The 27,978-nt window shown below is 25.7% G+C and overlaps 1 protein-coding gene across 2 annotated transcripts; it reads right to left on the bottom strand.

Moving 5' to 3' along the window:
• Window positions 1–1,826: 1,826 nt before the first annotated feature.
• On the bottom strand, window positions 1,827–27,978 carry LOC100197714 (inactive selenide, water dikinase-like protein). 2 transcript variants are annotated; one of them, XM_065788796.1, is made up of 7 exons: window positions 27,814–27,978; window positions 27,427–27,551; window positions 18,681–18,921; window positions 12,657–12,873; window positions 11,624–11,714; window positions 10,623–10,935; window positions 1,827–2,157 (listed from the first exon to the last, which is right to left on the bottom strand). In XM_065788796.1, the coding sequence occupies exons 2-7, from the start codon at window positions 27,544–27,546 to the stop codon at window positions 2,003–2,005; spliced, it is 1,137 nt and encodes a 378-aa protein (XP_065644868.1). In that variant the 5' UTR covers window positions 27,547–27,551; window positions 27,814–27,978; the 3' UTR covers window positions 1,827–2,002. The 2 variants fall into 2 exon arrangements, with proteins under 2 accessions (XP_065644868.1, XP_065644869.1); XM_065788797.1 differs by having other exon boundaries at window positions 27,681–27,925.

Genomic DNA, 27,978 nt, shown 5'->3' with positions numbered 1-27,978 from the left:
CTAATTGTTCTCTGAAGGTCATTGTCTAAAGGTTGGCCTTGTTTAAATTTTTTTTCCATTTCCTTCCAAATTGCATAGCATTTTCTATGCTCAGGACTATTCTCATGTTCAGGAATTTTGAGATTAAGCTTTTTCCAGTCACTAAATCCTTTAGAAATATCAGACAACTTATTAGTCTTTGTTGTGGAAAATAGTACACAACAAAATTAGAATGTTGCATCTTTTAAATTGCTATATACCAAACATTGCCTTTTCACCAGTTCGCCATTGGCAAGCATCTTTCTGTACCACTTTGAACTGAAATGTCTTATTTTTGTATCAAAAGAAGAAATTGATGGAAAGGTTTCTCTGGTTTCCTGCTCAGGTCATTTTCAATTAAAAAGCACCTCACTCGATCAGTTATTTTTGGCCATGTGGCAGGATCCTTTCGCTCAAAATTTGTGTTTGGAATATCTTTTTTTCCTACTTCTTTGGGATTTGATAGTTGAAAGTTTTTTTTTTTATCACTTACAAAAAAAGTCCTCAACAAGTGCTTTGTCTATATCAGATGAAATTTGGAAAATCTTAGTTTTGTTTAGATCTTGATTTCATAACGGCGAGGAAGACTGAATTTCATTAATATCTTGATTGGATGAATACATAAAAGCCTGCGTTTGACATGGATTTATTTCAGTTGAATCTTCTTTTTCAGTTAAAGTTCATTTTGGGATGCACTAACAAAACTATCAGCGTCTTTCACAAATCATTTAAAAAAAAGTTTTTCTGGCTTCTTTTCACTTTCTTCTCTTTGTCTTTTTTATAATATGCTCCTGATGGTTTTTTGGAGGTGCCATTTTTAAATTTTAAATAATTTTATGTTGCGCAAAATATCTTTTTTTACGGCATTTTTACAAAATTTAATTATCAAATAAATGAGATTTTTTAATTTAAGTTACGAATCGTGCAAGACATTGAGGAAAGAAACTTGCGAGTTTAATTATTATATTTTTGTGGTGGCAATTTTCAATTATTAATAATTGCCATCTTTACAATAAACTAACTTAAAATATTGAAAGTAAAATTGTCCAATTTTCCGCCCTTACCGAAATGACGCTCGGTGCCTAGGCCCCCCTTTCTCGCTACGGCACTGTATAGACATTTTTCATATCACAAAAAAAATTTTAAAAACTTGCCCCACAAGCAATGTTTTTGAAATTTTGTGTAGTTTTAAGGGCATTTTTCATTTTGAGTAGTTTTAAGGGTATTTACTGTTAATTAAAGATAATACAACAATAAAATATTCGAAAATCCCAAACTTCGAACGTTCAAAAGCTAAATAAACTTTTATGCATCTAATATAATAAATAAGACATTTTCACTTCAATTCGGTGAAGCTTCAATTAAATTATATTAAGACAAGATAGAGAAGGATTAAGCTATAAGATAATTCAGATAGTGAAGATATAAGACAAAATAAATAAGAGTGAAGACTAGACACTCTTGTTAATTTTATAATTACTCAGAGTGGATTAACTGGAAAGTTAGTTTCAAAGCTGTTTGAGAAAGAGCTGCTCGTGTCCTTGAAACAAACATTAATTTTGGACACTTTCCGTATGTATTAAGTGCCACAAAATACTTCACATTAGACTCTCAAATGGGACATTCTTAAGTCGGATAATAAATATATTCCCTTTTAGAATCCAAGTTAACGGGATTTTAGTTTAAGTTCTTTTTGTATATAAATTCTATTTGCTGTCACTGGCACCTCGTCAAAAATAACCGATGTTTCTATGTGTACCAATGTTTAAAGTGCATACTTAAAGAACTCCAAAGAAATTAGTCATTGATTTAAAAATAATTTTTTTTATTTTGCATTATATATCAGTTAAGTTTCATCAAAAGATTTTAGAAAAATAACGTCATCAGCAAAAAAAATGTTTTTTAGCGCATGTCAATGTTTTGCTCAATAAACAAGACAATGCTTAGGCCATAAACACTGGCATTATAATTATTTAAAGTCCATCTAAACTTCTATAATTTTTTTATCGTCTATAATTCGTGCGTCTTTATTTCCGCTCACCACCTCTCCAATAATCCAAGAATCATACCCATCAAGGGCCTTTAATTCGTCGCAGTATGCGTGTGCATTTTCTTTCGGTAAACAAACAAACAGGCCACCTATAAATAAAAATTGAATATAAAAAAATATATAGCTATATATAATATATATACACGGCTTTTTTTAATAATATGCACGGCTTTTTTAAAAAAAGAAGATAAAAAAGCATAATGAATGAAAAGATTATTGCCCCATGCCAAACTCTCAGTCGATGTAGCAGCACTCCACTGCGAGTCAGGCTATTTGTCAGTCGATGTATGTACTGAAGCCCCCGGCAGCAAGCTATTTCAGTATGACATCACACTGCTCACCTAAATCAGCAGTATAAGATATATACATACATATATCAGTGAAAAACCTAGAGTTTATTTGGGATACCGTTTTTTCCCCGGCAACATCAGGGAGGGGAGGGGGGAGAAGGAAAGTCGGATAATAAATATATCCCCCCCCCCCCCATCTTCTTCCCTAGTTAAAATCGGTGCCGCGACAACGATTTTAAATCATCATTTTTTCAATTTTAGTTTTATCCATAGATAAGGAGTTGATTTAAAGATATTTTTTGAATATATGAATTTACCGGTGGACAAATGTTACTTTAGTTGCAATAAGAAAACTTTATTACACTTTAATAAACGCTTTTGTTGCAAATAACACGCTATTAGTAAATAATTATTGAAAGTTATTCAAAGTATTTTAAACATTTATTAATTATATTTTAGTAAATTCAATTTTAGTAATTATTAATGTTCTAAATAAATAGTAACTAAATGTTTAAATACTTTAAACAATTTTTAATCAATATTTACATTACATAATATATTTACATATATACATACATATACATATATCAAATCGCGCAATATTTGTAAAATTAACAAAGCAGTTTTACGTCTTGTATTTGAATAATTATTTGAATAAAAAACGCATTTAATAAACGTATTTACTATTATTCTAGTTTTAAAATTTTGATAAAAATATTAAAAAAATCACATTTAAGGTGGCTCAACCCTATTAAAAATGTAAAAAAAAAATAATTTTTTTTTACTTTTTTATCTAGTTTAAACATTTAAAGATTCCAAAAATATATCATTTGAGATGAATTATACGTTCTATTATAAATAAATTTACGTTTTTATGGTATTATGGGTGAATAATGTTATCCATAGCAACACCTTAGCAACCGTGTCAGCTTTTGTTTATAGAGCTATTAAATATGGGTAATAAAAATAAAGTAAGTATAAGCTTTTGTTTATAGAGCTATTAAATATGGGTAATAAAAATAAAGTAAAAATAAAGATTAAACAGAAAAAGACAGTTTACATCTAACAGATATGCATGTACTGCAAAAAATTAAAATTGATAAACAACAAGCAAAAAAAGCTGTTTCGTCATCAAAAATCAGTTTAGATAAATCCCTTCTAACTGTTGACGAAGGAGATTCTAACTTCTTTATAATAGTTCACTTTGGAATACTGCATAGTTGTCTTCAACTTTTAAGTAGATTACTTAGATTATGGTGACAAGGTCACTGTCAGCCTTGACCGGATAAAAAAGTCGGGACTCTCGCATAACTTTAAACTAGAATATATCTTGTGATTGGAGTTATAATTTTTACTTATCTCGTGAGATAAACATTCAAGAAGTCAATGTATGTGCTGTAATTGGTTTTGCCTTTGAACAACAAAGAGCCAATGTAAATGGTAAAGAGATAAACTTGAAGGTACAAGTACAAGATAAAATTGAAGGTACAACCTACAAAGCATCTTTAAAGATCTTGGCTCTGAAAATCTTCTATAAAAATGTTTACATGGGTTTACCCAAAATCCAAATGAAGCTTAAAACCAATTAGTTTGGAATAAGTGATCTAAGTCTCATTTTGTGTCACGAACTGTTTTAGAGAAGTATATTCTGCTATCATTAAATATAATGGGTAATTACGAAGGCGTTATTGAACTTAATAATGTATTTAAACTGTTAAATTTGACTGCTGGGAAATACTTTAGCTTTATGCAACAAAAAAGGACAATACTTGTATCAAGCAAATTAATAGTAAAACGAGCAAAGAAAAAAGAAAAACACAGAGGAAAATTAAAAGTGCAGTTAAAAAGGATTCTTTGAAAAAAAAAAAAAAAAGACAGAGGGTGAAACTTATAGTTCTGGGGCACACTAGTTTCATATTTGTATACTATTTATATAATTTTTCTCAGAAATAAGTTTTTGTTACGTTCACTTGGATTCAAACGACAACTATTAGTACTTTTATTCAACCGATTGACTTGAAATTTTCACCGAGTTTTCTTCAATATTGGAACTAGGTTCTGAACTAAAAACAACTATTTAGAACAAGCAGAACTTGTTTAATCGCACTTTATTTTTCTAAAATAAATTGATTTCTTAATGCTTAAAAAGAATTGTCAGCCATTTTGGATTGGTACATTTTGAATTTTGATTTTAGTTCAGAACCTTCTTAACTACTTTACCTATATGCTGTCAAAATTTGGTTCAAATACTACTTATAGATTGAAACTAATGAGAAACTAATGTTTGAAATTTGATACTTTTTTGATAATTTTCGCTGACACAGCTTTTTAATTTTACATTTAAAAAAAATTTTTGTCAATTTTTTTTTAATCAAATATATTAACTGTAAACTTAGTCTAGAGACATTTTTATTGATTTTTGAAGAATTTAGTAAAAAAGAGGTAGAGCCACTTTAACTTTTAATAAAGGTTAATAATTTTTAAAGTGATTTTAAAGCGCTTTTTAAATTAAAGATATTTAAAGAAGAGATAATTACGGTAAACATAAGTTTTTTAATCATTAAGTATATTTAAGTATAATTAAAAAAATTACTTTAATAAATAAGTTACACTTATTATGGTTTATTTTTAACAGATCATAATAAAACTTTTATTAAGTTATTTTAATGTTATTTGTATTATTTTAAAAGTCAAAAAGAATATGGAAAAGAAACAAAACTTTCTGAAAAAGTTTACGTTTCGTTTTTTCGTTTTCATCGCATAACTAAAATAGCAAGCTAAAGATCTTAAGTTCATTCATTTAAAAAATAAATTTGCGTGATGGTTATTAAGACTGAAAATTTTACTTTTGTTCATTAACAGTAGCAGTTTACTCTTATTTGCCAAAAACTTAACTCTGAATGGATATTTTAAAATCGTTCTATCTTTTGAAAAAGCAAATTTTTTATACATTCCATCATCATAAAATTTTGCAACAAGTTTTTAAAATTAAGTTTCGTCAAGACATCCATTTTTTTTAAACTAATGTTCAGTTAGTAACCGAAGGACAGTTGCGTCATTACGTAAAAAAGCAATTTCTTTTTAATTCATTTTATTGACCTGAAGAATAAGTGAGGTAGCTAAAATAGATTGAAAATTATTTATATACTACTACATTTAAAACTGATATTGTTTTTTTCTATTTTTAATAAAAAGGCAAAAGAAAAATTAAAAGAAATTTTTTTTGGGCGCCCATACCGCTCCAGCGGCACTAAAACTGGTCTGGGTTCATCCCTGTATATAATGCTACTCATTTTTCACCATCACGTCAAGTTGTAAAGATATTTGGGTTCAAATTTTTAGTATTTGAGGTAAAATCCCTAATATTGTCAAAAAAAAAAAAAAATTATTTAAAAGTATGTCAACCTGGGTATCAAAAGAAGCGTATTTTCATAGAGATTTTAAAAAACATAAAATTTTCCTTAAAATTTATTGACAAAAAAATTATGTGAAAAAATGCTAAAGAATCTTGAAAAAAATATTAACAATGTTTTTTAGTAATAGTACAAAAAGTATTAATTTTTATTACAAAAGAGCTTTCAAAATTATTATTTTTGAAAGCTCTATGAAAACACGCTTCTTTTGAGACCCAGGTTGACATACTTTTAGGGTCATTCCATATGAAATCATTCAGACCATGACACCTTTACGTCTCAGAATATGTTCATTTTTTCCACACTTGCAGTCCATATTAAAAAAATAATAACTGCAAAACTTTAACTAAAAATACTTTTTTTAAGGCTCCAGAGATATCATCAGTTGAAACAATGTTGACTCAGCATTTCAGTAATTATCTGAAGCGACTACAAAGCAACTTTGACATATAGTATCTTCATAATGGCTAGAGGAAATTTCCTAAAATCTGATACCACAATAGATTTTTACTTGAGGAATCCAAAAATAGCATCTTAAAGACTCGATTGTCTCAGGAAATGCCTTGTTTACCCAATTTTGGTCAAAATTATCGAATTGTAAACTCATGCTTTGGAGGTAAAAGGAAGGCTGTGGCCCAAAATCTTGAGTAAAAAGTTTAACTGTATATCAATATTTTATCTTAGGTCTACTGGAAAAAATTAGATTCATCAATTTTCTCTCTAATACTTGATCAAGATTTGCGTTTAAAAATAGTGTTAAAAAACTTTTAAAAAAAATTTAAATTTTGTAACGAAAGCAATTTAAATGTTTTTTTAAAACATTTTGAATAAAACATCAAATTATTTATTGACTAATTTAGACCAACTCCGCCCACCCCCTACTCTCCCTTGAATTTTTTCTTTTCATTTTTTTTAATACATAAAATGAGTTAATAGTAAAAAATTATTCAATTCAATTTAAAAACATAATTATTTTCTTTAGTTTAAGTTTCAGAAACAATTTATTTTCATTATTTCAAATCGATAAATACTTACCTCTTATTTCAAAGTAAGCACTCTTTTCACGATTTTAAAAATCATAAATTTTAAAACCAAAGATATTGAAATATTTTTTAAAACATTTTAACAATCAATATCTTTATGGTATTATTTAGAAGTTTAAAACTAATATAGTAATTGACATAATAAGGATTTATTTACACCTCCTCCTTCCCAGCTTTCCCTCCAAGGATTTGAAAAAAATAAAGACAAATTCTAAATGCTAAATAGGTAAATAAAATTACAACAAATAATTTTAAATGTACTTTTTTTTTTTTTGTAACCAACTGCTTATATTCTCCAAATCTAAATCAGATATGTTGTAATACGACCTGATATTATTGTGGGTATAGAAATCAGGCATATAACTTCAGAAATGAGCCCCCAACACTCATCATTTCTCATTGGCCAAAAAGAAGTTTTTACCTGGTCCATGTGGATGTATGAATCCGACTTTTATATCAAGCTCACTTACATCTTCAGCAATCCCTACCCACCAAAATCCGTGATAAAAACATGCGATATAACCTATTTTTTTAATGCTTAATGAAATCTTTATTATGTTTTTTTGGTATGATATCAAATATTTCAATACTTTTTGGAATGATATCAAATATTTTAATAAATGTATCAATACTTGTTTTTTTACAACTTATAGTGTTTGAAGCAAATGGAATAAAATGATGATACATCCTTGTGCCAGGAACTGTTCTTCCACCTAAATATCTTTTTTCTAATTGTGCTCGTGTTTGGTCGATTTTATCTTTAGAAAATAATTTAAAACAAACTCCATTTATCTTAGTTTTACAAAAGGAATACATTAAATTCACATCAAAAATATGCCCAGTAGTTATTTGTTTTAGACTTTCTTGACATACTACTCTTTTAACAGTCCCACCAATACCATCACAGGGGGATTTACCATGACTGGTAGTAAAAAAATAACCATTCAACATTTAAATCAAAGAGAATAAAGTCTTTATTGTGATGATAAAGATTGATAAAGTTATTAAAAATTTTAAATTGTGCTTTATTTAAGGTGGTTGTGCACAACCACCTTAAATAAAGTCTTGTAAATGTATCCTGTGTCATGATCAACATCTTCTGAAAGGTAACAAAGAGATTTATGTTTGAGAACTTTTTTCTCTATAAAATAAAGTACAATTGTAAAAAGTGAACATTGACTTTGCTCCAGTGATAACTTTGAACCTCATCTTGAACAACATTTCGATAATTTTCTGCAAAATCTCATAAAATTAGGCATTCATTTTGGTTAAGATTTTCTTAACAGTTTTTAAAGTACCTACTTTGTGTTTTTGCAATATATGAATGAGCGGTAAGGTTGTCAATGCTGTCACTTAATAAATCATTAAATTCATCTAGTGGCAATGATTGTAATAGTATTGTTGTACTACTTGTAATAATCTTTTTTGAACATGTTGGTTTTTCTTAACACTTACAAAATCTTTTTTTCCTGACATCTTCTTGAAAATTCATGACTTTGATAAGAGTTAATCACTAAATTAATTGTTTCTGGTGAAAGTGGGTTTCCAGTTTTTTTTTTAGGCAATGATAGAATTCCTCATGCTCATTTTTAACTTTTGCATTTCAAACAAGATACTCAGACAATAATGGCAATAATAATCAGTCTCTGAATTTTTTATTTATTTTATACATTAAAATTTCTAGATCATGGTCATTCTTAATGTTGTTGTTTGAAATGGGGCTTTTTATTTCTGTTGTTAAAGAAGCTTCTTTAATGTTATATGCTAATGAGACCATTTTTGCAACTCTGTCAATTCCAAGCAATTTTATAGTGGTATCTAACTTAATTTTTTTCTCACTTTTTGATTCCCATTCCTCCTGTAAATTTAAATCTTCATTAGTTTCTACTGCTTTTTGTAACATTTACTGCAGAATTTCCAACCTGGGGTTATATAAATATTATTTTCTTGCTAAAATTTTCCCAAGTCAAGGGAAATCTTTATATTACCTAAGAAACAAATTTAGGTTTAAGTTTTTAAAATAACTGAAAATATAAATTTTTTTATAAACAATAAATAGTTTTTCTTTTAATTCCCATATCAATCCTGTTGTAATTAATGTTAGATTACCTTTTATAGCAATTTTTTAAATTTTCCTTGAGTGTTCCAAAAGGATTGCAACACTTTGCAATTTTTCTCTCAAAATATTTTCTTATGGAACAATACTTTTCCTTTAAATTTGCTTGCCATATTAATTCTTCTTGTTTTCACAAGGAAGATCTTTGAATTGACAAAACCTTGTTTTCTAGAAAATCCAGTTTTGTGGCAATGAATGTTAAGACTTTTCCAATGTCACATTTCTCCATATTAAATATGTTTATTATTTATATTACCTGCCAAAAAAATACAGAAGCAATAAAATTCACAGTCATTCTTTAAGAAAATACAAACAAGTAAAGTACAACCTTTAAAAAGAACAAAACAAAACTTTTGCTTGTTTTTGATATAATAAGAGGAAAACTGATTTGAATTGAAATAATGAAAATAAATTGTTTCTCAAATATAAACTAAAAAAAAAATTATGTTTTTAAATTGAATTCTAATAATTATTTATTATTAATTCATTTTATGTATTAAAAAAAAAATTTCAGGGAGATTGAGGGAGGGAGGGGGGTATGGGTAAAACGCAAAGTTAATCAGAGGTCCCCTGGCCCTCTCTTGTCCCATAACTATAAAAATTTTAAACTAGTCAAAAAACAAATTTGATGTTTTATTCAAACAAATGTTTTAGAAAACATTTAAACTGCTTTCATTATAAAATTTAAATTTTTCTAAAAAGACACTATTTTTAAACGCAAATCTTGATCAAGTATTAGAGAGACAATTAATGAATCTAATTTTTTCCAGTAGACCTAAGATAAAATATTGATATACAATTAAACTTTTTACTCGGGATTTTAGGCCACAGCCTTCCTTTTACCTCCAACAATCATGAATTTACAAGTCAATAATTTTGAACAAAATTGGGTAAACGAGACATTTCCTAAGACAATCTAGTCTTTGAGGTGCTATTTTTGGATTCCTCAAGTAAAAATCTATTAGGGTTCCAAATTTTAGGAAATTTCCTTAAGCCATTATGAAGATACTGTATGTCAAAGTTTCAGTCGCTTCAGATAATCACTGAAATGCTGAGTCAGCATTGTTTCAACTGACGATATCTCTGGAACCCTAAAAAAAGTATTTTTAATTAAAGTTTTGCAATTGTTATTTTTTTAATATAGACTGAAGTATGACAAAAATGAACATATTCTGAGACATAAGGGTGTCAAAAATGTTTTTTTTTGGATGATTTCATATGAAATTTCCCTTTGAATAATTTTTTTTCCTGACAATATTAGAGATTTTACCCCAAAAGCTAAAGATTTGAAACCAAATATCTTTACAACTTGACGCGATGTGAAAAATGTGAAACTTGACATGATGGTGAAAAATTTGAAATCAAAATGAGAAATGCTATACAAAAAACAAATTGTTTGCTTGGCACCAAAAAAAAATTTTTTTTGTTGACCTGTGATATTATTTATAAGTTTTATTAGTTTATTTATAAATAATAAATGCCTAAAGTTTTTTTTTATATATTTAATTTGTTATTTTTAAAGTAGCATAATTTTATCTTTTATTTAAGCTTTTTATTAAGTACATAAAAAATCATACTGCATTTTAAAAACAAACATACACACACATACGCACACACACATACATATATTTAACTATACACTCAGGCCATCATTTTAAAAGCAAAAAATAAAGTACAATGTCAAAGAAAAACCTGATGTTTCTGGAGAGTAGCCATCAGTCAATTTAAAATTTACTCCACTTGCTAAGAAAATCTTAAACATATTTTTAATGATTGGTAAAGTATGAATTAGAAAATCAACATTTAATTTCTGACTTTTTGCTAAATTCTTTGCATGACCTAAGATACCAAAACCAGTAATATCAGTGGCCGCATGGGCATTATACTTGTGCATTAAAATTGCAGCATTTCTATTAAGTCTAGCCATGTTAGCCATTGCTTTCTGATAAGCGACTTCAACCTCTTCTTCAGAAGTAACTTGTTCTATTTTTACCCACCTTTCAGGCTGAAAAAAAATCATGTAAAATTACAAAACAAAATATGTTTTACATATATATATATATATATATATATATATATATATATATATATATATATATATATATATATATATATATATATATATATATATATATATATATATATATATATATATATGTATATATATATATGTATGTATATATATATATGTATGTCTATATATATATAGGGCTCGAAATAAGCGCCAGACATCGCACATAGTCCGGCACTTGTCTAGTAAAAAATGACATCTTTTGATCATTTTGAAATGCCTAGAGTAAAATATTTATTAGCATTATTAAAATTATTTATGTAGTATTTATTCAAACCATTCTTTTTGCTGTTTTTATTTTAATGAAAAATGATTTTTTTTCAGGCAAACTTAAAAATGACCATTGGAACAGCACTTTTTTGTGCGCTGGCATTAAATTTGAAATGGAGAAGACTGATATATATATATATATATATATATATATATATATATATATATATATATATATATATATATATATATATATATATATATATATGTATATATATATATATATATATATATATATATATATATATATATATATATATATATATATATATATATATATATATATATATATAGACACACACACATATTTTTTATATGATGCAAATATTCAAAACATTAAAAAACTTATTACTTTGTGTAACCATTGGTGTGCATTAACTGCAACCTGTGTACCAATTGGCTTTGTCAAAACAATCAGATCATTCACCACTGCTCCATTGGGTCTTGAAAAAATATTAAAATTAAAATAAATTCTTAGTAAAAAAGTTTAATTGTTAAAACATAAACATATTGTATTTAAGAAAAATGTTAACTTAAATGTGTCAAGTAACTCTTTCATAAGTAGATTCTCACAAAACCTTAAAACCAAACCTGTTACTACCAAAAAAATACTCATTTGCCTTTTTCTAATCAGCATTTTAAAAATTAAAACTATTAAAATCTTAATTTTTCATTTTAAAAATTAATGTATGTAATATAAAAAAGCAGACAGTATCTATGTATAAAAATGAGTAGCACAGTGTTTAGACTTTGGCTAGACCAAGATTTGATGCTGTTGTTAGCCAGATAAGTGATATTGATATGGAAGGAGGCATTAACTTCCTAGTTAAATGCTCTTCCGCAGTGCTCTATGATGCAACCATAAGGTCTTTTTAGAGCACGTTAATAACTAATAATAACAAAAAATGATCTTTATTACAGCAAAAAAAAAGTTTTCTGTTCTATCCTTGTATCCACACTTGTTTCATTGTCATACATCTTAATTCTTCAAATACATGTGGTGTATGCATGTTTTTTAAATTACTTAAACATAAACTTTATAAGTTTATCAAATTTATGTTTTATAAGTTACTTAAATGTTTATTTTATGAGTTAATTAAATTTATATTTTTTAAGTTACTTTATCTTGTATTTAGAAAAGTAAATTATAACTCTAACTTTTTTATTGCACATTATGCATGGTTTGTCTTTAGTAATATTGATCACAAACATTTATGTTTTAGTCAACATTATTATTAGACAATGACACCATCTTTCAATTATTTCTTTCTTTCGATGGTGAGCATTGTTAAATTTCTGGAATAACTAATAATATTAATTTATTTTTACTTTTGAAATAAGTAATTAGATTAATAATAGTTTTCAAATAATTTTAAAAAGCTTACAAAATTATCTCATTTAAATTTGATATACTTGTTGCAACACCTCCAATAATAAACCAGGGATTTAAAACAGTCTGTCCACCATTAATCGTTGTACCAGCTTCTTTTGCAAGATCTTTGAAACCTTGAATAACAAGCTTTGTAACAACCTCACGCTCTAAAGCTGATAGATCAGTACTGACACCCAGCAACATTAACATATTATCGCAGTTTGAAATACCTAAATTTAAGATATTAAAATTGGTGTGAAAAAACAAACTTTATAGTTAGAATGACTCATATAATAACCATCGTCATATTTGTAGAAAGAAAAAAAAAGACATATCCTTATGATGATCAGTCTTTAAATGGTTTTTTAATGATGCTCTAATTCATTTAGAAATAATAGTTAGAAGTGCTAATTAAATAAGTTAACACTATTAAGTAAGTTATAGACCGTTATTAAATAAGTTAGAAATAGAGTAAAGTGGGGTAAAGTGAACTATATTTTTAAATTTATCTGTTTTATTTTAATAATAATTAATTAAACTTAATTTTAAAATTAACTATTTTAAAATTATCACATTTAAAAAACTTTTTGTTTAGTAATTTAGCATTATTTTTACTTAATGCAACATTTTGAAATTTTTCAAAAAAAAACTGAATTTGAAATATAGCATTTACTTTGATGTAAAAGCTGTTTTAAAAAACGAGTTTAGTGAAAGTTTTAAAATTACATTATCAAACTTTGCAATAGGTTTTACTAAATTTAAGATTTGTTGTTATTAATGTGAATATCAGTTATATTATTTATATACATTTTGAATAATATAATGCTGCTTTACAAAAATTGTAGTTTTTATAATTATATAAAACAGTTAAGTTTTTAGTTTGTAAACCAATTTAGTTCACTTTACCCCTCATTTTTCTATCTAATGGGGGTAAAGTGAACTAATCTTTTTGTTATGTTTTTTCATCAAATACTTTTAGCAGACCTGTATATATACATCGTAATTACTTAACTAAATTGTTTACTCTTATAATAAATATTTGTTTTAGAAATTTGCTTAATATTTATTTTAGAAATATAATATATTGAAATAATGCCAAGAAACTGCATTAGGAAAAAATAATCTTGAAGGAAAACATATGCACCTAATTTGGTATCACATATCTAATACTCAGTAAGTAAACCTTCAACCATATGCACCTAATTGACTAATTGCTTATCTTTGATGGTCATATGAGTCATATTTCTATAGAAACTGTTAAAAAAGCAATTGAAAATCATAAACTATTTTGTGTTTGCCAGCACACTGTTTGCATCTGTTACAGCCACTTGATGTGGGAGTCTTTTGCCGAGTTAAATATATGGCTCGGCTGAAGGTGATTGGGAAATCTCTTTTTCCATCTTTATCAAAAAAAAAGAAAAAGAAATGAAACCTCTTTTAAGCCAGCTCATTTAGTAAAATCATTTGCTAAAATTGAAATTTTCCCTCTTCCATCCGCTATAGCATCTGACAAGTTAACTCCTTCCGAAATCTCTGAACACCCTTTTTCTCAGAAAATAAATAGTTTTGATAACAACATCCCTAAAAACATCACTTTTAACACCAATGTCAATGATCAGAACAACATTTAAGAAATTTTTTTTATTGAGAAGTCAACAAACATATACAATTCACTAAAAACTATAATATCTGTAGACAAAGATATGAATAATGAAAAAATAAATCCACTATTAATATCAGATGTAGATTATTTTACTGGAAATAAAATCATAAGAGAAATAGCTAAAGAACAGTTGGCACAAATGGTGATGCTTGTTCATACAACAAGCAACCTACAAAAAAAATAAAAAGGCACTATGAAGGTGAGTGTCTTACATCAGAAGATGCGCTTAATAGATTAAACAATGAAGAAAATGAAGGCTTTAAAAGAAAGATCATGCAGCAAGGCAAAATACAAAATAAAACAAATAAATTATCAGAAATAACAAGCACAGAAGAGTTAAAGATGAAATACTTCAATTTACCCCAATGTGGAGATAAAGTGAACTATTGAAAATGTTTTTTTTGAATGTATATTTAGTATTGTAATAATAATTTTTAATCTTAGCATTTTGTTTGTTGTACCTAATACTTTTAATGGTATAAATTTTGAAAACTGCAAGATTTTAGGCTTTTTTTTTTGAATAATTTTCCTTTAAATATTGAAAACAGTTCACTTTACCCCAGTTTACCCTAAGCTGCAAATAAGTTAGCTAATAAAATAACAAAATAAGTTACAAATAAAAATAGGTAAAAGTGGTTTATAAGTCCAGTTTTAACTTTTTAAATTTATTTTAATTATTTAAATTTTAATTACTTAAATTATTTTTTTAATTATTATTTCTAAAATTTCTAACGAAAATCACGATGTATGTAAAGTAAACGCTTTTTTAATACCTCAATACTAGGTATAAAGATCAAAGTTTTAGACTATCTCTACTACTTGTTTGAATCTTATTTTTTTGTCTCCCCATTTAGTCTTAAGTTTGTTTATAAATTTATTTATAAATATGGATATGGAAAATATATGGAATGAAACAGCTTAAATGTTCTGTTAAAAGTCGTCACCCACAACCATGCATAACTATTTTTTTTATTCAAAGTTTTTTTACATGATTTAAACCCAGTCTTTCCATTTTAGCCAGGATATTTACCTTACTTAAGTGCAATAAAAGTATGTGCATTCAAATTTTTAATTTTTTAAACTAATTATATTGCATTTATAAAAATGAAAAATAAAAATAACAAGTAAAAGAATATTATACATAAACTTTTTTTTAAAGCAATTCATGTACTGCATTACATAATAGAATGTTGTTTTTGCCATTTTTATTTTATTTTGTTTAGAATTCAAATAAAAAGTTCCTTTATCCACTTTAATTTTAAATATTTTATAGAAAATTTAAATTACACATTCATTTTTCTGTTTTTATTTTATTTAGAAATCAAATAAAACATTTGTTTTGCTATTTTTAGTTTAATCACCACTATTGCAAGCTAGTCTAAAAATGCTCGTAATGCTGTAAATTCAAAATGGAAAGACGTTTGCCAATAAATATTGAGATGAAAAAAAAAAAAAAGAATCTGTAGAGCAGAATCTGTTCAGAAGCTCCGAAAACGTAAAAATTTTTAGGTTATAGAAACTATCAATTTTGAGCCTGGGATTTTAATTTATAATGGCAAAAAGGACTCAAGGACTAAAAATCAATAGGTTCTATGTCATTGAATTTTAGGAATTTTTATTCTTATTGCAGGTCATGATGTATAAATATAGTGTTGTAACATCAGTTATGATGTATAAAGACAGTTTTGTAATGCCAGTTGCAGAGTTGGGGTCAAATATGTTTGATCAAATACATATACAAATATGTTAATTCTAGATTTACAGATATGAATTCAAAAACAAATATATGCTATTGGCATTTTTCAAATACAATCATTTGTAATTAAGGTTAAGAAAAATAAAAAGATTTTTTCAAGACAAGACTGATAAAATAGTCTACTCACTAATTGACCTAGTTTAAGGAACTGCAATACATTTCAATAAAATACAAATATTTAAGAAATGTTATTTATCAAATACAATACGAATACAAATACACCAAAATTAGCCCATTTATCAAATATATATACAAATACGTATTTGACCCCAACCCTGGCCAGTTGTAATCACCTGCATCATCTCATACTCTCTCAAAATTATAGTTTGAAATGGTTTGAAACAAAAATATTCATTTGGTACTGTTTTTACAAATTAAAGACATTGCTGCTGATATAAATAGTACACACTTTGTTTGTACAATACACAACTCTTTGACTCAATTTTTTCACAAACTTTTATTTTTAGAATTAATTGTTTTAAAGCATTACGTGTAGAGCGATTTACGTACGCCTTAAGCGATTTTATGTAAGCAGTAAGATTTTCAGTTAAGCAACTTTTTATAATTTTTTAACTTTTAAATTATTCTATAAGTGTAAGATAAAACAAGTAATTAATTTAAAAAAAAGTCATATTAACTTTTAATGACGTTTATGTAAAAATAAATTGTTACAAAAGTTTGAATGTTCGATATTAGCACTATTTACTAATGAAAAAAACTCAATAAAATTAAAAGTTTATTTTTATTTTGTTTTTTTTTAATTGTAATGATTGATTTTTTAAACTTGAAGCAAAAATCATAAAAACATTTAATTCTGATAAAAAATATATGATTTAATTTAAAACTAATAAAAATATATCATTTTATTCTTATATAAAAAAAAAAACTTAATTTTGATTTTAGAAATTTATAACTTAATTTTAATTTGAAAAATTTATTTAAGTTTATTAAAATTAAAGTTAATGCTTGGAGGTTTAACTGTCAAATTTATTTAAAAATATTACTAAATATTATTCAATATTGAAATTTTATTTGTTCTAAAAAAAAATTAACTCATTTTTATCAATTGTTTTTTCGGTTTTCCTTCCTAAACATTTTTTTTTAATTCAAAATTAAATTTTAAAAAACAGCTGCATCAAAAGTTTGCACAAAACTAAGTTAAGCTTTTTTTTTTTAAATAAAGCAAGTTAAATCGCAGCGATTATTTTTTAATAAACAATATATACAGCGAAATAATTTTAATGATAAAATAATAAACTAATAAACTTTTAATAAATAAAGTAAATAAATTAATGTAATTTTTTTATTTGTTACTCTCTAATTTTTTTAAAATAAAAAATCATTTGTAGTTGCAAAGCCGCAATTAGAAATTTTAAGAAATTATCATTTTAAAAATTCAAAAATTTAACATCTTTTAATTCATTTATGCAAATGTTGAATAAAGAAAGAAATGTGTTAACATCAAAAAATTTTTAAATTGCAGTATTCAATTTAATTATTTAATGTTAAAAAAAAAAAAATAAAAGTAAATAAACATTCTCTTTTAGTAATAATAAAAAAGCCGTTAAATAACATTTAACTCACTTTGCATTAATTAATATTGTTGCAGTAATTTAAAAAAAGTAAATGTCTTTTAAAAATAAAAAAATAAAGAGACATTTATGGCGTCAAATATCGCATTAAGCTGATGCATTAAGCATTTTTTATTTAAAACAAGGCCTGTAGGTGTATTAACTTTTTAATATGATTTTTAATGTTATCATTAAAAGAACAAAAATAAAAAAAAACTTATACAAACATTTACTTAAAATTATAAGCATCAAATATAAAACACCATTCAGGACAGTGGGCTATTTTATGACAGATGTAACTGTGGACTATGTCAGTCTTAGTTAAAAATTGTTAGTTTGATGCATAAGTTTAAGATTAGAAAGTCCTTTAAATTTTAGATCAATTACTAATATAGTTTTTGAGATATGACTTGCAAATAATGTAAATAATGAAAAATTAAATTGTAGTTTATTCACATTTTTGTGGTTTTTAGGTTTGATATCTTTTGAATAAGTTGTTTACACACCTCCTTACTTTAAAAATAGCTAGTACTCTATGGAAACTTCATATTAAAAAAATTTTAACATGACTGAACTTTGAAGTTTTTCAATAATAGTTGACTAAAGTTTTGTTTTTACTTTTTGAGTTTCAAATTTAAGATTTTTATTGAGTTTAAAGACACAGTTTTATAAAAACCATTATAAAAAATAGACATTGGATTATGGACCTTTAGAATCAGAGACCTAACTCTTTTATGCACTAGATAAGTGTGTTAAAAAAAACATGTTTAAAGTATATTCTGCCATTTTTGGAAACACTAGCTAAGTGTGTTCTGCATCCTTTTCAAAGCTATTAACCCTAAAAACTACAAAATGATTATTTTAAGAGGGAAATTTTATACAAAATAACTCATTATTGAAATAGGTGGTTTTTAAGAGCATTTAAGATGTTCATCCGAAAAATTTCAGGACATAATCATATATATAAACCAAAGTCCTTAAGTTTTTTAAAAAAAATTTGGTCCATTTAACATGGAATGAGCTAAACATAATTTAGAAATAGCGAACCTGTAGCATATAAATCGCTTAGAACATTAGCACAAGCAATTTTTCCTTGCATGTAAGGGTCATCAACAAGAGGGTAAAAAAAATCTGTTGTTTGAACAAGTTTTATGTCTTTATGACGCGTTGGGATTATACAAGAATCTAAACCAATACCAAGAAAACCATACGAATCATCTTCAGATGTCATGTCATTGTTAGATGAACTGCTGTCATTTTTTAGTACCTCTAACAGTTTGAGCAATTCCTAAAACAAATTAAAATTTAAAATTTAGAATGAAACATTTCGCTATTTAACATTCTTTAATTATTATATCTAGTTATTCATTTAATTATTATATTATTATAACTATAATATTATAATTATCAATTATTATATCTAGTTATTCATTTAGCTTCAAGGATCACTATGCTAAAATTTCAACTATTTTGCATCACCACTCTAGAAAGTCAACCTTATCAAAAAAATAGTTTAGGTCACTAAACTATTTCAAGATAAGGCATTTCTCTAAATATTTGTAACTATAAAATTGACCAAAAAAATTTAAACTATTTGCGCATCCAAAACATTAAAACCTGATTTTTGTAAACATGCGTAAATGTTTAATGCCATAAAAACAATTTTTTCTACAACTTTCCATTGAAATTTGAAAAAAAGATTTAAAAACTGAACAAAACTTCATTAGCCTAGTTAAACTGGTAATTCTATTGCTAGAGGAAAACTTTTGAGAATTATTTATAAAGATTTAAATGTTTGTAACTAAACATTATTTGATAGTAAAAATGATAATAAAAAGATTTTAAACTATGTTATTAGTTAGTTTTATTTTAAAATAACTATATGTACTATAAGTTAGTTTTTAAAGTTTTTGGAACACCTCCATCTTTAACTTTATATAAATATCTGCACTAGAGAGTTGCAAGCATTTAATTGACAGTCTTATTGATGTAGAGTTTTACTTGACAGTCTTATTGATGTAGAGTTTTACTAAGATGTAATTGAATAGATATATTTGGACTGTTTGTATATTAATTGAATAATGTGTTGTATTTAATTGTTGTGTTTGTTGTATTTATTGTATAATAATGTTGTATATATTTTATTACAATGCATTGTATTTAAATGTTGTATTAAATTAATTGTTGTAATTGAATAAATTTATTTGTACTATTTGTATATTAATTGAATAAATTTATTTGTATTGCAACTTGCAATCGCCTCATTTACCCTCTTCTTATGCATCTATATATATTTTCTTTTTTATTATTACATTGTACTGTATGGTTTGTCTTTCTAGTTTTATCGGATAATTATTTAAATGAATTAAACTATTATAGTTTAATTTTTAATAATATTAATAGTGTTTTGTAGATTTAATAATATTAACAGTGTTTTGTAGATTTAATAACATTAATAATGTTTTGTAGATTTAATATCACAATTTCAAGATCAATGCATAAATATTTTTTATTGAATAATAATTATTGAATTTCATGATAAAAGCAGATTTTACAATTTTTATAAAACTAAAAACTTGAAGGTTAGCAAAAAATACTGACCTAAAAGTGCTTTAGGTCAGCATCAGGTTGGCACAAAATTTAAAAATTTCTACAAATCAATCGAAAATTAGTCTTTTAGGTTTTGTTAAATTATTCCTTTTAGAATTAATAATTCTAATTAATAATTAATTGCTATTTTTTTCATTTTATCGAAAATTTAAATAAAAGCTTTTGTTTTTCTTTCATTTTTATTTTAACAAATTTAATTAAAATTTAAATAAAACATTTGCATTTCTGTTTTAATGTATTTAAAATAGCAAATAAAATTAAGTTTTTAAAATTCTGAGGTTGGCAAATAATTGCTACAGCGCAGAGGTATGTAAACTAGTTGGCATTTTCATTTTGTTTCAGTTTTTGCAATTTTATAAAAAAAACGATTTTGGTCTAAATCGATGGTTTGAATATTTTCAAATATTATCAATAAAAGTAGACAACAATAAAAAAATCTAAAAACTATATTGTAACAATTCATAACTGACCAATTCCATGTGAAAACATCCAAGGCATACAACCTTAAGTCTCATATTTTGCTGAACTTACACCACTTAAAAATTTTAATAAGTTATAATGTTTTAATGAACAAAATTTCACCAACTAATTCTAAATGGTTTCTGTTCCCACCATGAGCTTATTAAGACCTACTCAATCTATTTATTATATTTTACTTATGAACAAAAAAAAATGTATAGCAAATCTAAAAAAGAAAATTTCAGTTATTATTTTCTACTTTTGGCAACTGGTTTAGGTCTTAAAAACTAGAAAATATAAACTCACAAAAATTCCCACTCACCTGTTTGTTAAGACTCCCTTTTCCCCCCACCCCTTCTTCCTTTACAATCTCCACCCATTTATTAAATCTGGATAAAAATTCCCATCCATCCTTTTCTTCCCACCCCAAATTGTGTTAAGCACCAGAGAGTAACTTGACTCTCAATGAAACAGAAACAGTTTTGACTATATCAAATTGATCCTTTATTGTTGCTGACTTGCTTTATCTGTTTTCGTGGTAATTTTATAAAATCCGATCCTAAATTTCAAAAATTTATTAAAGTTTTACCAGGGTGAGTTAATTTATAAATATGCAGACATATACGCTTTTTTTTTTTAAAAAAAGTTGTCTTAAATAATTTAGTTGGAGTTATTATAATGAATTGGATTGTGGTCTTTCCTAAAACAGAAATAAAAAACATTGTCGAATGTACACCATTAGTAGATAAATTTAATGAGGAAATTTATGTTTGTAAATACTTTATTAAATTTTGATTACTATATAATAGTTGTTTTTTTATTGACCAGTGGCCAACAATTGGTAAATTTTTTGAGACAATTACTGGTTAAAAACATCAAAGTTGTTTACCATAATTTTCTGCATTTCATTATTTATCACTTTTTACATTATATGTGCAACAACATGTTTTATATGATGTTTTATATGATATTTTGCTTATTTGGCATTTAATAGTTAATAAAATTGAACCTAAAAAGTAATTCATACTCAGAATGTAATAACAAAACAAGCTTGGCCAGGAAAACGTGCAATTTCACGTCATAGTATGAACCATAAATACTATTTGACTGTTAATATATTTTGAAAATTTGTATACATTTTACCTTAACTATGAAGAAACTTTAAAAAAACTTATCGTAAAAGGAGCAAATAAATCTTAGCAAGTAAAAAAAATAACGAAAAATAAAATAACTTAACTAAAACTAAAATAGAATAACTAAAACTTAACTCAAATAAATAATAAACAATAAGATTAAATTACATTTGTAATAAATAACTTCAAATCATTTATCCTTACTAATGATTTTATAATATAATATTATGTGAAATCCTTTTTAAATAAATTAACAACTTACATGTAACAATCGCTTAATAAATGTGCACATTTAAAAGTTAAAAAAAAAGATTCTTAACAATTCTTTGTAGTTACGTAAACAAAAGAAAAAATAATTAAATAATTCTAATTAAAACCATTTTGTTAATATAAAACGGTTAGTAAAGATAAATGTGCTGATAAATAATAATTAAAAATATATATATTTTTTAATTTTGAGATACAGTTTTTTTGTTCATAACAAGTAAAAACAATACTATTTTTTCCTGGTGCCCAGAAGCTCTAAACATGTTGCTTGACTTGATCTGCAAAAAGAAAAAAATTTATAAGTTTCGATGACTTGGAACTTATTGTTTTTAAGCTCAGTGTCTTGGAGTCCTTGCCACAATTATATCAATGGAGGTTCAAAAACTAAAAGTTTTAATTTTTTTCCATTTATTAGTACATAAGCTTTTTTATATTTTTAGAGTTCCTGGATACCAAAAACTAAGAAGAAATAATCTTTTTATGACTTTTAAACCGAAGTCCCTTTTTGGGACTCCACATCCCTGAGTAACATTTAATAAACGGGTAATTCCACATCAAATCACCTAAAATTTAGGAAATTTTAAACAATGGGTCCTCAAATTTTTTAAAAACTTCTTTGGCTGTTGCATGTTAAAAAGAAAAGTTAACACATAAAATTTCAGCTTAAAATGTTGAGCGGTTGACAAGATACTGCAACTTTAATATTGACCTGGTTTCCCTAAATGACCCGGTTTACATAATATTCTGAAAAAACATTTTTCTTTAAAAAATAAGAAATGAAAATGGCAAAAATATGAAAAAAAACATATAAAATGCTTTTTTGATGCTGAATTCAATAAATATACTTAAAATGCTGAAATATTAAAGACACATGCTTAAAAGTTAATAAAAGAACTAGTTTCTATTAACTAACTTTGGGGCCCAATATCTCAAAATACACCTGTCAAATTTTATTTTTTTTTTTGCTGTTAATATTTTCAGCTGCTTATAATCATACTAGGCACAAAAAATCTAACTGGATAAAAAACTGAAACATATAGAACTTTAGTTTCAAAGACATTTCAAGAAATTCCTGAAAAATATTTGTAAATAAAATGAAAATAAGTTAATTGTAATTTAAAAGGTTTCTTAAATATACAAGATTTTTAAAGGTATCCGGTTTAAAGGTTTCTGTATGGTTGTTTTAAACTTTCTTGCGCTGTTAACCTTTTTACAGTACCACCGATCCCATCGCATGGTGACTTTCCGTGGGACATGGCAAAAAAGTTCCATTCAACTTTAAGGGCAAATTCGATCTTTAGTTCGCATAGATTGTAAAAGCTTTTACAACTTTTGTACTGCGCAACCATCAGTGAGTAAATGTAATTTGGACAGATTGGAAAATTTTGTTTTTAATATTGGTATGATTAGTTGGAATATTTTGTACACATAAGTTACATCTTGTATAATGATGTCTGATATAAAACAGAAAGAATTATGTTTCAGTACACATAATCTTTATAGTTTATCACTATTGGATGTAATGAACATTATTGGGTGTTTCAATGATAGCTTTGTATTTCATCTTGGACTACAAAAGCATAATTTTCAGCAAAGTTGCTAATAATGATAATGTTTGATTGATCCATATTTTTTTTAGTTGGTTAAGGTACTGTGATTGAGAGTGAGTAATAAAAAAAATAAGCTTGTAGCTTCTCAAAGCAAGATATTAATAGTTCAACAAACATTGGAACATCTGCTGTTAAACTCAATAGTGTTGCACGATCAGTAGTTTGCCATTGCTTCTAGTATCTCAAAATCATCTTCGTATTCTCCAGTGTTAGAAGTTGAACAATAGTCCTTTTGTCAGAACATAGAATTTTTTCTTTTATCAAGCGCATAATTTCATCAGTTTTCAGCCCTCTTTTTCATGTTATTTGTTTCATAACACAGTTTTGAGGGAACATTGACTTGACTTTCAGTTTTTCTTGTAACGTTACTTACCACTTAGTTGATGTGCGCAACTTTTTGCTTTCCTCCTAAGAGTATATGTTTTGATGACTTTGAATGAGATTTTAGAGGAGATATATTAAAATTTTTAAGTTCTTCATTGATCTCCTGTCTTTTTAATTTGAATGTTGATATTAGAAATCCTCATCTTGTTCACCCTGACTTTGCTTCTCTTCTTTAAGATCTTCTTTTCTGGCAATCTTTTGCTTACAAAGTTTGCAAAGTTTCTTCCCAGGAGCAATATTCAAACTACTTCTGATCATGACTTGTGACTTATCATAACTACTCTAAGATTTTCTAAAAGTAATTGGGTTGTATAAAGCTTATTTGCACAATTGTTTAAAACTTTGTTTATGTTTTGGAAAATACTAATTAAAAAAGTATATATAATAAAATATTTAAATTCTACATCTACTTACTTGTGATTTTCTTTGTATGTTTAATGAATGGATCTCAACATACTTTCTGTCATATAGGATACATTTTTAAATATTTTGTAGTATGTCTAGTATGTTGTTAAGTTTAATAGTTCAATATGACAGCATAATGATATAATTATTTTTTCTTCATTGCTTAAAGTTTCAATAACATCATATTGGTCTTTGCATGATTCTAATATCATTAAGCCAATAGAACACATCTTAAGATAAATTATTTAGTACAATGTATTTCATAAAAAAAGAGAATTCTTATTTCAACTTAATTTTCAGTTAAAAAAAAAAAGTTTTTAATATAGAAATAATTCAAACCTTTTCAGAATCCTTCTGTTATATAATATTTTACACTGGTAGATATTGTTCATTTTCTTTATAGATATATTTATATATATTCAATCTATATATATATATATCAAATTGTTAATTTGTTTAAATTTAAAAACAAATGCACTTAAATATCACACTTAATCAGTTTTTATATAAAAACAAAACAGGATGTATTTTTTAGCTGTTAAGATCAAATAACTAAGTTATCATATAATTAAGACTTCCTTTAATATAACAAAATTGTTTTTTATTTCTTCTAAGGAGTCTATAAACTATATTTTAAAGAATTTTATTTTCAAGTTTTTTAAATAATTTATTGAAAATTTGATATCTTTAAAAATAAAGTTCAATATGTTTCAGTTGTTTTTCCAACCAGGTCAATATTAAAATTGCATTTATCTTGTCAACCGCTCAACATTTTTAGCTAAAATTTTCCATGCAATATTTTTTTATAATTAGGAATGTGTCAAAATATAACACAAAAAGAAGACACATGGTTCAATGGACTGGGTAATGGTGATGTGGAGGTACCCAAACAAGGGGAGGGGTTTTTAATAAGCTTAGGGTGGGAAAAATTTGTCCAACCTCATATCTATAGATTACAATCTAAAAATCATAAATTATCTTGATGTAACCTTAAATCTTTTTGACAATTTATTCCAATTTTACACTAAACTGTATGATACCCTTAATTACATGTATGCTGATTCCAACCATCCAACTAACATTATTAAAAGTCTGCTAGAATATATAGAATAAGACTATCTGCAACATCTTTTGCAGACAGTCTTAAGAATTCCATTCTGGCTTATGATGATGCATTATAAAAAGCCTAGAAACAATTGAAACTCAGGAACCAAACAACATAAAACTAATCCAAATAAAAAAAGGGCAAGCGCAATATCATATGGTAAAATTCACTATTTATCAAAAATGTCACTACATAAATTGGTAAACACTTTCTAACCCAAGTCGAGCATCATTTCTCCGCCAATAAAATATTTAATATTTAAATATTATTTTGCAATATTTAACAAAAACTCAATTAAGATCAGTTATTCTTGTATACTAAGCATCAAAACTATAATTGGCTATTACAACAGAATTTTTTTATATAATTATAATAATATAGATGAGCAACAAATGACATCTAATAACATTGTATACCTAGCTAATGTATGTTGTTTCAAAAAAAATGTTTCTTTATTTTAATATACTTATATTTCCTATTTATTTCTTAAAATTTCTTAAAAATAACATAATTCTTCTTATATTTCTCATGTCAACACGTCTATTGTCTAATTATCAATAATTTGTTAAAGTCAAAATGTTAAAAATTTTTAACATTTTGACTTTAACAAAATCTTTGCAAACTACTCATAAACTAGTTAATCATTTCTAATCATCCTACGATCAATCTAAAAAATTAATGAAAATGAAAAAACTTTTGTTAAAAAGCTATTTCAAAACAAAAATCATCTTTTCATAAATTTGTTATATAAAATTTACTAAAAAAATTCCCTAAAATAATTTTGCCAATAAGCTTGATTATGGTTTTTCCGGCAATGTATTTATAACAATTATAAGCATTAGGCACTTTTGTAACGGAGTCAAAAAAAAATGTTGATTTGAAGCTATAAATAAATAAACAAAATTTTGCATGTTAAAAGAACATTAAAAAAAAAAAAACTTGAATTAAATTTGATAAAAAGAATTTTCTTTTCTTTAACATAGTTAGGAAATTTTAAAAGCAAAAAAAATTGTAAAAGTTTTAAATTTTTTAAAAATATAAATATAATAAAATAAACTTAAATTGAAAATTTTTTATAAACAGATATTATGGTGAAATTGTTTTTTACAACAATTACTAACTGGTTAATGTTATTTGCATAATCTACTTTAAAAGACTGTTTAAATATTCCAATTGAAAAGGTTTTGGCATAACGCAAATGGTGTCAAGCATAGTTAAAATTCCCATTTGGTACATAAAATGCAAACAGCGTAACATTTCTTAACAAAGCCTGTATAGGTGTTGTTTAAAGCAAGACACTAAGTTTGTTAATATATATATTTAATAGCAGAAGACAGTGCACATCCTTGTGCATCAGTGTAGTTTTGTTTACACCTGATAAGTTTTGCAATGTTGAGTAAAAAGCCTGAAAATTGAAAGAAAAAAATTTGAAACTACATATAGAAAATCTACTGCGTTCATACTCAATAACTTCAAAAGCTTGTAAAGTTTCAAAATCAATACAAGATAGTCAATGTATATACTAAAGCCCCTAGCAGCAGGCTATTTCAGTGTGACGTCAGAGATGTTATTTAAACATCTAAAGAGTCAGCATCTTTTCAATTACTTTGCTTACTATATTTCATAACATTTTTTTTAGAAAAAGAAGAAACTTGAATAAAACTGATTTTTTATTCAAGTTGAAATTGTTAAATTAATATTTGTGAAATTTAATGAGGCTTTAAATATTACTATTTTTATAATTTAAAAAAACTTTGCATCCCCATACATGATTATTTTCTATTGATCAGAAAATAAAAAAATTAAAACAAAAATAATACCTGTTGAGGTACCTTGCACCCTCATCCTTTTAACAAAGTGTAATCTGTTAGTCTAAATGACTCTTTTAAGCCGTGCTCCTCAGGAGAAAATGTTTTCAGCAACATATTTTTTTGTTCCATTTTAACTAAAAATATAAAAAAATACAAATACTTTTGTTTTATAACAAGAATTAAAAAATAGTCAAAATTATCTTTCATGATAATATCATGACAGTCATGATAATATGATTATAATATCATTGATATTAAAGTACTTTAAAATCCAGTTTATATGTAAGAATAACAATTTTGACACAATTGGTAGGTAAGGTCATCAATATATTAACTTGAATAAAAAACATATATAATATATAAACTTTTTATTAAACACTGAAAATTCTACAATACTTGACTTCAACTGTTAGGCCTTAGTCTAAGTAGTTTTGTTGTCTTTGTTAGCAAATTCTTTTGGCTCGTGCTAATTCGCACTTGCGCCAGTTCGCACTTGAGAAATTTGCACTTATTCCCCTTTCCGGTGTTTTTACTCTCCTCTTTTAAGCCGTGCTCCTCTCT

The sequence above is a fragment of the Hydra vulgaris genome, chromosome 01 (assembly GCF_038396675.1).
Source record: "Hydra vulgaris chromosome 01, alternate assembly HydraT2T_AEP".
NCBI lineage: Eukaryota > Metazoa > Cnidaria > Hydrozoa > Anthoathecata > Hydridae > Hydra > Hydra vulgaris.
This window is presented reverse-complemented; position numbering and strand designations above follow the sequence as displayed.